This window comes from Podospora pseudoanserina (assembly GCF_035222485.1).
Source record: "Podospora pseudoanserina strain CBS 124.78 chromosome 7 map unlocalized CBS124.78p_7, whole genome shotgun sequence".
NCBI classification, from domain to species: Eukaryota; Fungi; Ascomycota; class Sordariomycetes; order Sordariales; family Podosporaceae; genus Podospora; species Podospora pseudoanserina.
This window is the reverse complement of record NW_026946671.1, coordinates 1,222,801-1,234,146: the sequence shown is the minus strand read 5'-3', so window position 1 is coordinate 1,234,146 and position 11,346 is coordinate 1,222,801. Positions and strand designations below refer to the sequence as shown.

Below are 11,346 nucleotides of genomic sequence, written 5' to 3'. Positions count from 1 at the left end.
TCTCTGTCACTCTGTCTCTCCATCTCTCCTTCTCACTGCCTCTTTTTTTTTTCAAGACGATAGCTTTCATGTCTATTATTCTCATCCACCTTGGCTTCAACTGACTAAACGATTGATCACTCCCCGCCACCCGTGAGCAGACAGCAATGACCGCCCGCCCGGGTCGACCTAGCATGGTGTCACGGTCTTGGCGACAAATTCAACGGAAGCTGATGATGCTCTGCTTCCACCACCAACAAGCGAGGACTCGAAGTAATGAAGTAAACCCTCAACTTTCACTGCCGAGATGGTGACAGTGACAGTGACAGTAAAGGGGTTGGGCCGATCGCAGCGAGAGCCCAGCAACCAAGCACGTCTGGCGGGCGTGGCCGGGGTGGGAGAGCCAAGTACCTCGAGTACCTCAGGTACTCCATCGATACCTCGATGGGAAGAGGGTCTACCTGCCCGCCTACACCACAAACCGTCGGGCGCCCCCCCTGCACCTGGAACCCAAAAGCGACCAGGGGCAGCAGCGCAAGATGAAGACGAGAGAGCGAGTGAGAACAAGCTGCAGTGCTGCCGAGCACATCAATCCAGTCCCCCCATTCACCGAGAAATTCATCATCTCGCCAGCAGACAGCAGACAGCAGACAGGAACTTGAGCCCAGGGTGGCGGCCGTTCAAGAAAGACAGGCAAATTGAGTCCAGCCCACCTCACCCACCTCACCGCGCACCGTCCGCCAATGAGCCATCAAAAGCCAAATACCCAATCAAGGTGAGTATCTATCTGGTTAGGCCCCCGCGGCCCCCAACCCCAGAGCCTACTATGTGTGTACAACTCCAGAGATCGATAGATAGGCCTCCTTTTCTGGAACTTTCATGGGCACTACCCGAGTGGGAATTCTTCTTGATGAGCTTTCTATACGACAGAGAAGGCGACGGGCTTGGCCTATGACGGGACCTTGCGTAACTGTTCGGGTCCGAGGTTCAACAACGTGGAATTCCCCTATGGTCTTGAGAGGAACCAAGTGCATGATCAAGGAAACTCGAACGAACACCTCAGCCATTGTCAGATTTCACGCTTCGATTGCGGATTTCTGTCAGATTCGTCTGTCGAGTAGCGATGAGCTGCTGACAAGTGGTCACGTACGCTTGAGTGCAGCGGTATGGGACTGTACAACCAACGGCCTCGCTGTCGCCGTTAGCCAGCATCGGTAGACGGTGGAAAGCATGACCGTCACAGTCATCCGGGCGTGACAAGGCAGGCTCTCCAGACTCTACCGCCTTGCGATGATCGGTCGGTCGTCCGCCGTGCGTTGCCGTGCCCTTGCACCGAGCTCTCCCGCCCGTCGCCCCCGTGCTGCGGCTGCCCTACAAGGCCCCGATAGCGCAAGAGCTCGCTGCGCTCTCGGTGGGCAACCGTGGTTCATCATCTTCTTTCCATACAGCCTTGAGTGTGCACCTACATGGAGTCATGGTGCTGCCCAACTAATGCCTCCCGGCTGTTGAGATCAAAAGAGGAAGTGCCAGGGCCAAGGGCCCGGGCCCAGGATGACCCCCTTGCTCAGCCGCTGCCGCCCACTCTACCAAGCCCGTTTCGGATTCTTGGAGCTCTCTTCGGCTGCTTTTGCTCACGCTTGCTTGCGAGGAGAGGACGGTGAAGCAGAACCCCGCGTCGGCTTCCTCAGCGTGGGGGAGGGCCTCTGTGAGGATTAAAACCTCTCTGATTGAAAATAAACAAAGATATTTCGTCGAGGCGAGGTTTGGCATCGAAGCTGGACAATCAAACTCTCTCAGACCCTCGTGCGCTGGGGTTGGTGGGGACCATGAAAGAGGCGGGTATCCCTCCACCAAAGACTCCGCTGATTAAAAAAAAACCACAAAGCTTGACGGTGGTCTGTGCACACAAGTCTCGCTCTCTCTCTTCAGACAGGATTCCGACAGCCTGCGCTTGAGGATCTACGAGAGCTAAACTCAATCGACTGGACCAACGTCGAGATCTGAAGCACAACAACTTTCAAAGGCATCTGTCAGTTTCGGTCCATGTGCAGCCATTGGCCAGTCTGATACACCGATACCAACTTGAAAATGAAGAAACATGTTTGATTTCCTCTGTTTATTTCGAGTTCGAAGCCTCTTGAACCCCCTCCCTCATTTTCTCTCGCTGACAAGGGCTCAAGCCACCATCCCAAAAAGTGGGGCGATCAAGTGACAAATGACAACGCCATTGTTCACCATTTCAGAGTGACGCTGCATCGTCCACCGTCATTCCGTCCAGCTCCCCTCTCCCAAGCCATATCGCTCTACAATCATCATACGAACACGAGAGAGAGAGAGAGAGAGAGGACCAAAGCTGCCTATAAAAGGAATCCCCTATTGCATCTCCTACACACTCCAATCAGTCCCCCATGATCCATCCCCGTTTTTCTCCAACATCCGCAATATATCTCCCCACATAATCACTCTAATAAAACGCACATACATCCTCCCGTTCCCCGCCTCTCTCTGTCTTCCGTGTGCAGAGATCACGAGTTCAAGCAGAATAACCTTTTGTTTCCTTAGCTATAGCATCACCTTGCACAGGTAAGGTTTGTTGGTTCTGTACAACCCGTGTCACAGGTGATTTAGCCTGCCATGACATCTACCACCCCCCAGACTTTTGGGGTCAGGGAACAAAGAAAAAAGTCTCGATCTGTACAAGCGGTCATGTGAGGTCTCACTTACTCACCTCATCGAGCCTTACTTGTTGTACATTTTCATGAGAACAAGGACAGCAGCAGCTCTTATCTGAACAGCACCTTTTTTCTCAATCAAGTCTACAGGCTTTCATCCCAACCAACTATCCATCCCTTCCTGCACGCTGATCCCCCACGCTTTTTTGTCCTCCTAGATACCCTACCGTAGACAACCCCCCCATCTTCGTCCCATCCAGGTAGTCGACCCGGAAGACCGGGATCAAGCCAGCTCATCCTCACACGCCATACCCTCGCGCACAGCCAACTCTCTATAATTTCAAAAACGTCCTCCTCGACTGATAACCTGTACCTTTTTTTATTTTTTATTTTTTGCGACGATTCTTGTTGCCTAGAAAAGAGGTGTGCCAGCCTGCAGCGTTGGGACGGAGCTGAAGCCACACCACCACCCACTCAGAGACCGCAGAGACCACACCTACAAAAAAGATATTTTTTGCCACATTGGCTTTTCTATCGAAATAGACAGTGTGGAATGTGGAAGTTGGAATATCTAGAGATTTGCTGGAGAAAGGCGGGAATAGTTGCCACTGATACTCAGCTACGAGTGCAGAATGGGCCGGAACTTTTAGCTGCAAGGTACGAGGGGGATAAAAAGAAAACATGATAAGAATGAAGAGCTGCAAGGTACGGGAGGTGGGTGAAGAATATCTGTAGAGTGTAAAAAAAAAAAAAAAAAAAAAAAAAAAAAAAAAAAAAAATTAATGAAAACGTGGTGATCTTTTTGCCTTGGTGCAGAAGTGTCCAACACTGCTGCATCATCATCCTCGCTCATTTCACCACAACCAAAAGGCTACGGTCCCCTTCGCCTCACAAGGTAGCAGCAGCCATCATCATCCCCGGATCTTCCACGACAAACCCTTTCCCATCAGATATGTCGGGTAGCTATGACATTTCCTGGAGAATGTTGCTTTCGACCGAGAGTTGACAACAAGGAGTTGACACAAATCCTTGTCTGATCGCCCGCCGCCCGCACCCGCCAAGGATCGTCATCGTTTGTGCAGCCCTTCGCTCGATCTGGGAAGGTTGAGCTTGGGCCAAATCCTATTTCTCTCTCTCTCTCTCTCTATACCTTGATCGGTTCAGAGTGTCTTTGTTGGTATCATGGTCGCAGATTTGATCTATCATGGTGATATTTGCAACACACACTGTGTGTAGGGATTGGGACGTCATATTTCGCGTATCTGCTATCCGCATCTCTAAATCCTCCGCTAATTTAACAAGGGGGAAGGGGTAGGGGAAAAAAGAAAGGACGAAAGACAAAGGCGCGTCACCATCCCTCCCTTTCTTTCTTTGGTTTTTTTGGGGGATTTTTTATTTTATTTTTATTTTATTTTAAATTTCGGATGAAAAATTGTAACGGGGAAAAAGATGGGGGAAATTCGCCGATGTAAACGGTGAGTGGTGGTGGTGATTGGAGATGAGATGTAGAGATTGGCGAGGTGCATCTACCAAGCATGTCGACCCCTAACCCTGAATGGTGTTGAACACCTTCATCTGGGCAAATGGGACCGCTGGAAGGTCCGGAGTACGAAGCAAAACGGGCTGATTGGTTCAACAGCATGAGAGAGGTGAGGTGACCAAAAGGTGAGAAAAGCCACGCAACGCTAGATGCTGGGATCATAAGTTTAAACTTGGGAGTGGTGCGGGTGGGTTGGCAAAGGGACGGAGCAGGCAAGGCAAAGGTCCAGGTGAGCAGGGGTTTTTTGAGGTACTTGGGGGTACATCCAGCTGCTTCAAACTACCTGGCATGTCGCCAACAGGACTTGCGAGGCTTCAGGGCAGGGACCTGGATTGCAAGACGCCAGCTTCCATTCGATCGTATTCCAGAAAAAAACGGTCTATCACTCAATTGGGAGTTTGAGGACGGGGGTAGGAATCAACTTTGTACCTGGAGATCACACCTCGCCACACCTTGCCTGAACTTGGCTCCCCCCGTCCTCGCCTACCTACCCAGTGACGGCCCGGATGAATTGACAAGCTGACAACGGACAGATGGAGAAGGAGGAGAAAAGAGATCTTCGCCAGGAACGGGGACTGCCCCCGATGGACAGGTGCTATGCCATGCCATGCCATGCGAATGTGTCCTGCTGCTGCGATGCGCGCGCTCGTGATATGCGACGTAACCCTATTTTTTTTTTGGATTGCGCTTTTGCCTTTCAGCTATTTTTTTTCAGGCACCTCATACGAGGAGAGTTGCAGGTGGCTCTATCTTTTTGATATATATATATATATCTATAGAAGATGTATTTCAGCTCGGGGCTCGGACTAGGTGTATCGAGGGTTTTCTCCAGCCTGATCACCATGTTGGATACATTTGTGCACTATAAACACAGGCCAAATCCCCATCCATGCAACCAACTCCCTACTATGTAAAAGCCACAGGCTAGGAAAAGACAAGACGGGAAAACTGGAGAGGATGTAACCTGACAACGTGGACTAAAAAGCTTGGAAGCGAAACCCCCTTCTGAAGCGACGGTGTTACTCATCTGATGATGATGATGATGATGGGAGGAGAGTCGCACCGAGCTACAAAACCGGACTGGAAGCTCCAGGCTTCCACCAACTTTGGGTTAGCCATGGGATTGTTTACCATCAACATCATGTTGAGCCTCATGGTAACAGACGGGAATAATTGCTGGGGTAATTGCTTAGCAAGAAGGGTAAGTAATACTCCAGAATAGAAGCATAACAAGCAAACAAACCTCTTTTCGTTGATGCAAACCCCGAGACTAGCTCCAGGAAGGATGTTTGCCTCTAGAAGAAGCGTTTCAGATTTTGAACCAAGGATCGGACTGAGAATGAGTCGCTTCTAGAAAGTTGCCTAGGTGTCTATGGTGCTGGGCTTGGAGATAAGAATAGATGTTTGCTTTTGGACACTGCAAGATGCAAAGCATGGGACTTTGCAAATGAAGCTCAAGTGCTCATCCAAATGCAGCAGGTGTTTACCGAGTCGAAGCGAGTGTGAAATGCACAAGATACACTGACAGCAAAGCAGATGCAAGCCTCCGAGGTGGTCATCACCAAGAAGGCCTCTCACCAGCCCACGCGACTGACCACCTGGTGTGTTTAAATGACTAAAGTAGATCTAATAGGCCTTTTCTTTTTCCGCTGCGATTGCGAAGCGCAGCAGTCATTATCGTGCCATATCCCTTTATCGAACTCTACAAGAGGCAGCCTACCTACAACACCGCCGTCCAACCAATCACCACTTGCTAACATTACAAAAGAGCAGGACCCTTCCTGCTTGGTGCCTGGTAGGGCTGGCATCATGACTGTACCCCGTGCCCGCTGCAAGGCCTCCCTCCCTATCTTGCCTGACCAGGCGAGGCAAGGCAAAAAAGGTGAGGCGAGATCCAGGCGGTCAGATAGACACCTTCCCCAGGCCTGCCTGCCCACTCACTCGTGTCAACCGTATTAGGCCAGGCGGTGGGTCACCCTACGTGTAATCCAATTCGGTGAGGGTCATTGATTGAGGCTCAACTCCTGTCATGAGTTTTTGGATGTGGGAAGTCGTGGTGGTAGGTAGTTCCGGAGCTGCCTGTTTGGTGATGGTGAAGACGGAGTGGCGGGATAGCTTAGACGCTTCCCGGTCCTTGCTGTTGATCATCGGGCCGCTCTCGTGCCGAGTAGTGGTTCGGCGGAGAGGTGAAAGGAAGTGGGGAAGCGGGAGAGAGAGGGGATGCGTAGGCACAGTGGGTAGGTAATGCCGGGTGTTTGATTGGTTGTATGGTTTTTGATGGGACGAGCGGGTTGGGGATGAAAGCTTCCAGAGCGAAATACCTATTGAGCCCATCATTAACCTAATAGAAAAATCTAAAGCTCAACAGTTGAGAGAAAAAAAGCATCAAATATATACCTTCCACAGACAATATTTCATGATAAATCCAACAAGGAACCCTCCCCCCCCGCCCCCCCCCGGCCCCACGGAACCCCACCGCGGCTACCGACTCCATCAGGCCAGTGGGGTAATGATGTTGACCTTCCTTCCCCCGCCCTCCGAGCTGCAAGCTGTGACTTGAAAGGGAGAACTAGCAGTTTTTACCCCGCCAAAAACGTAAGAGAGAGTGAAAGAGCGAGCCACCACCCAAGCAGCTGTTTCTTCTTTTTATTGATTCCGTTTTGTTCTTTCTTTTTTTTCCTAAATCCCTTTCTCTCAAATGCTGTGTATAAAAAGCTGCCATCACCAGCGAATTGCGTTGAGGACAACAATAACAGCAAAACAACACACCACTGCTGCTGCTGCTTGTAAAAGGGCGTTCACCTCGTTTTCTTCTTCTATTGCTTGCCCCTCTTTGAAAACCCCAGTTCGACTTCGACCTCTTCATTACACAACAGCTCGCGTGCCCTGCCATTACTTCTCCTCCACCTCATCCAAAATGGCACCCCCTCCCGCCTCCGCCCACGAGTTCCTCGACTTTGTCAACGCCTCTCCTCCCGTTTTTGTCTCCCCTCCTCTTCTTTTCCTCCCATCAACTAACCCCCCCCGTCTAGCCTACCACGCAGTCCAAACCGCCACCTCCCTCCTCCAAAAGCAGGCTTCCACCCCATCTCCGAACGCACCCCTGGACCCCCTCCACCATCTCTCCCGGAGGTAAATACTACCTCACCCGCAACGCCTCCTCCCTCATCGCCTTCGCCGTCGGGTCTCGATGGTCCCCCGGCAACCCCATCGCCATGATCGGCGCGCACACTGACTCCCCCTGCCTCCGTGTCAAGCCAGTCAGCAAACGCACCGCGAACGGGTACCTCCAGGTCGGTGTCGAGACGTACGGGGGCGGGATCTGGCACAGCTGGTTCGACAGGGATTTGTCGGTGGCGGGGAGGGTGCTCGTCAGGGTAAAAGAGGGCGGGTTTGAGCAGAGGTTGGTGAGGGTGGAGAAGCCGATTGTGAGGATCCCGAGCTTGGCGATTCATTTGCATAGGCAGAGCAATTTTGATCCGAATAAGGAGGAGGAGATGGTGCCTATTGCGGGGTTGGTGGAGGAGGTTCTTAACAAGAAGGGGGATGTCGAGGAAGGGGAAGAGGAGGAGTTTGAGCCGCTGAAGGCTATTGACGAGAGACATCATTCGGAGTTTTTGAAACTCATTGCCAAAGAGGCCGGGGTGGACAAAGTGGAGGACATTCAGGATTTCGAGCTGATCTTGTATGACACGCAAAAGGCGGTTTTGGGCGGGATGAATGAGGAGTTTATCTACAGCGGGAGGTTGGATAACTTGGACATGACGTTTTGTGCGGTCAAGGCTCTGATTGGGAGTGTGAAGGATGGGAAGGGTCTGGAGGAGGAGACGGGGATTAGGCTGGTGGCGTGTTTTGACCACGAGGAGATTGGTAGTCTGAGCGCCCATGGAGCGGACTCTAACTTGCTGCCGGCTGTCCTCAGACGGCTGTCCGTCCTCCCTGGGGTCGACGGGAACCAACAATCCGAAAGCAACGAAACGGCCTTTGAGCAGACCCTCGCGAAAAGCTTTTTGATCTCGGCGGACATGGCGCATGCTGTTCACCCGAATTATGCGGGCAAGTATGAACGGAACCACCAGCCGCAGATGAACAAGGGGACGGTGATCAAGATTAATGCCAATCAAAGGTATGCGACGAATTCGCCGGGGATTGTGCTGGTGAAGGAGTGCGCGAGGAGGAAGGGGGTGCCGCTGCAGCTGTTTGTGGTCAAGAATGACAGTCCCTGTGGGAGCACGATTGGGCCGATGCTGAGCGCCAAGTTGGGGGTGAGGACGTTGGATCTGGGGAACCCGCAGTTGGCGATGCACAGTATCAGGGAGATGGGGGGGAGCTGGGACGTGGAGCATGCGATTGGGTTGTTTGAGGGGTTTTTGGAGGGGTATGGGGGTTTGGAGGGGGGCTTGGTTGTTGATTAGGGGGTAGAAGGCAGTATGGGATTATGGGATTATGGGGTTATGGGGTTATGGGGTATGGGATGTGGGATGGGGGGTTTGTTGAGTAGCTGTAGCTGTCGATATGTACCTGGGTAGCCCCTGAAATGAGAGGCTTGGTTTATCTACTCTCTTGTTGTGAAGGGTGTGTCCCTGAATGCCATGTGCTTGGACGTGACAGGGGGGAAGCCTTGCTTGGTGGGACAAGAATGACGTTTGCCTGCGCGTGTGCTTGTGTGTCATTGATCTGAAGAAGCATTTTGGGAGCTGGACATCAGAATAGATCGAGCTCACAGTTGCTCATCTGCGAAGAAGAATCGCGTCCATGATTAGCTGTACCGGTAGTGTCAATCCCATGCTCAATATCACCCATGCTTGCTTGTGTACAGTTGCGGTTAGGGTATCAAATTTTTCATGTTCTGTTTGTCAGCTGTGTCCTGCTATATAAATCTAGTAACTAAGTACAGTAAAAGTAAAGTAAACAAGTATGTGCAAGTAACCCAGGCCTTCAGTGGGCGAGTATTCCAGCCGCCCCCATTCTTTCCCCAGCCTGCTGTTGTCATGCCATACAATACTCCTCCCCTCCTTTCCCCTTTACAACTCCTTCTTATGCTCATGCCCATGATCATGCCCATTCCCCTCCTCCTCGGGCTCAGGACTACTCCTAGCACTAACCTCCCCAGCAATAAACTCCTCCCCCAGCCCCCTTCCCCCTTCCAGCCCTGTAGGAACAAACCTCACTCTAACCCTCCTCACCCCCCTCACCTTCCCCCCGACCCTTTCCCTAACCTTCTCCTCCACTTGTCTCACCTGCTCCACCGTCCAATCCCCCGGAACCCCCAGCTCCAAATCAACAAGATAGTTCTGCCCCGACTTGACCCCGCTCACGTCCGTCAACTCCACGTTCCCCGACTCCCCTAGCTCTCCAATACTCTTTGAAACCTGTGACTTGATCGAACTGCGAACTTCCTCATCAATAGACCGATCAGCGAGCTCGTACAGCGCAGAGAGTGTATTGCTCAACCCAGCTTTGATGACAAGTAAAGAGATCAACAGCCCGCCAACGGGGTCAAGCCAGGCCGCATTCGACAAAAAGTTCGCTCCGAGGATGGCAAGGAGGGTTACGATGCCGGTTAAAGAGTCAACCCTGTGATGTACCGCGTTTGACGCTAGGACGGAGGATTTTCTTTCGCGGGCTACTTTCATTGCTGTTGCATGGGGAAAAAAAGGTTGGTCAGTGCCGGGATGGGAAAGGGGGGGGGGAAGGGGAAGGGGACATATACGCACTGGCATGATACAACCACTCCTTAACAGCCACCGTACCAGCCGCAAGCCAAGCAGCGTGTAGACTCGGCGCTCCTCCTCCATGACTATGACCATGCCCATGCCCATGATGGTGATGACCATGTCCATGTGACAGCGCCTCTGCCGCCGCGGCGGGATCCAACATTATGTGAGCGTAGAGAGTCTCGCAGCTGGACATGCACATGAATATTCCTCCAAAAAGCAACATGCTAGACACCCCCAGCGAGCCGAGACTCTCGACTTTTCCAAAGCCCATCGGGAAGTTGGCCGTTGGTGGGCGGAGGGACCAGGACACGGTCGCGAGGGTGAGGACGTCAGACGCCAAATCGGTGAGGGAGTGCCAGGCGTCGGCGACCATGGATTGGGAGTTGAAGGCGTAGCCTCCTAGGCCTTTGGCGATGGCCATGCCGAGGTTGGAATAGAGGCCTATTCTGGTGATGCGGACACCGGCGTCGGATTTGTTTTGGGAGGTGAGGTAGATGTTGTCGTGGTGGTGGTGGTGGTGGCCGTGACTGTGGCCGGCGTGAGTGCGGTGTTGTTGACCCATTTTCAGGGGTGATTGTGGTGGCGATGACGACGTTGTTGGTCTTGTTGTAGAGAAGTAATTGTCTGTTGTGGAGAAGGAGGAATTGGGATGAAAAGAACGGTCGGAAAAGGCCACCCTGGAGGCTGGGGAGAGGGCAGTGTAGTACACGCGTCGTTGTAGGGGTGGTGGTGGTGGCCGAAGTGGGTGATGTGTTCTCGGGCTAAATTGAAATAATAATGGAGGATGATAGCTCCGTGCCTGTCTTGTTAGACGGAGCCGTGACGACGCTGCTACCGGAGACGTCGTCGCACAGATGCGCAATCCCGGACATGGCCTACAGCCGAGCATCTGGGGTTACAGGAGGTGAGAGAGAGTTGATATTGCGTCTTGAACCGCCCCAGTAATCGTGTTCAATGGCAAATATTGTAAATAACGGCTTCTTCGGAGAGGTCGGTCGGTCGGTCGGTTGATAATGGAGCGACTTGAGGGAGCGAGAGGAAGAGAATGAAACAAAATGTCACTTATCGACCCATAAAACACCAAAGAAATTTACACAAAAGGTGAGTATCAACAAGAAGAAAACTGCTTATCTCAAACTTTTAGGATCTGAAAAAAAAAAAAAAGAGAGGTGGTGGACACCCACATGAGAATGAGGTGCTCGAAAAGAATGGCCCGACATCGCACCACCGACCACTCAAAGCTGCATCCCCAATTGCAGTGCCCTGAAGATGGCTGCATTCAATGGATTAGCGCCATCTAACAGGGGTTCAACGGAATCCCACAGCAGCCAAGCAGCCAAGCGAAGGACGCTAAGCTCTGCCCCGCACTTCACATTCTGGGGGAAGTGGTGGGAAGTGCCGTGTCTTCAGCCGCATCTTTCCATTTGATGTCATG

At 52.1% G+C, this 11,346-nt stretch overlaps 2 protein-coding genes across 2 annotated transcripts; one reads left to right on the top strand and one right to left on the bottom strand.

Moving 5' to 3' along the window:
- The first annotated feature begins 5,869 nt into the window (after positions 1 to 5,869).
- Positions 5,870 to 8,620, top strand: QC764_710450 (uncharacterized protein). The gene is made up of 2 exons (XM_062950663.1): positions 5,870 to 7,168; positions 7,224 to 8,620. Exons 1-2 carry the CDS (start codon positions 6,890 to 6,892, stop codon positions 8,604 to 8,606), a joined length of 1,662 nt encoding a protein of 553 aa, XP_062796695.1. The 5' UTR covers positions 5,870 to 6,889; the 3' UTR covers positions 8,607 to 8,620.
- A 397-nt stretch (positions 8,621 to 9,017) lies between these two features.
- On the bottom strand, positions 9,018 to 11,061 carry MMT2 (mitochondrial metal transporter). The gene is made up of 2 exons (XM_062950662.1): positions 9,909 to 11,061; positions 9,018 to 9,829 (listed from the first exon to the last, which is right to left on the bottom strand). Exons 1-2 carry the CDS (start codon positions 10,798 to 10,800, stop codon positions 9,216 to 9,218), a joined length of 1,506 nt encoding a protein of 501 aa, XP_062796694.1. The 5' UTR covers positions 10,801 to 11,061; the 3' UTR covers positions 9,018 to 9,215.
- Between the last annotated feature and the right edge of the window lie 285 nt (positions 11,062 to 11,346).

Excerpts from the sequence above, each read along its gene's own strand:
- QC764_710450 (XM_062950663.1), top strand. The coding sequence starts at position 6,890 with ATGCTGTGTATAAAAAGCTGCCATCACCAGCGAATTGCGTTGAGGACA. Across the intron at positions 7,169-7,223 it reads TTGTCAACGCCTCTCCTCCC|CCTACCACGCAGTCCAAACC; the intron begins GTTTTTGTCTCC and ends CCCCCCGTCTAG.
- MMT2 (XM_062950662.1), bottom strand. The coding sequence starts at position 10,800 with ATGCTCGGCTGTAGGCCATGTCCGGGATTGCGCATCTGTGCGACGACG. Across the intron at positions 9,830-9,908 it reads GGAGTGGTTGTATCATGCCA|CAATGAAAGTAGCCCGCGAA; the intron begins GTGCGTATATGT and ends CCCATGCAACAG.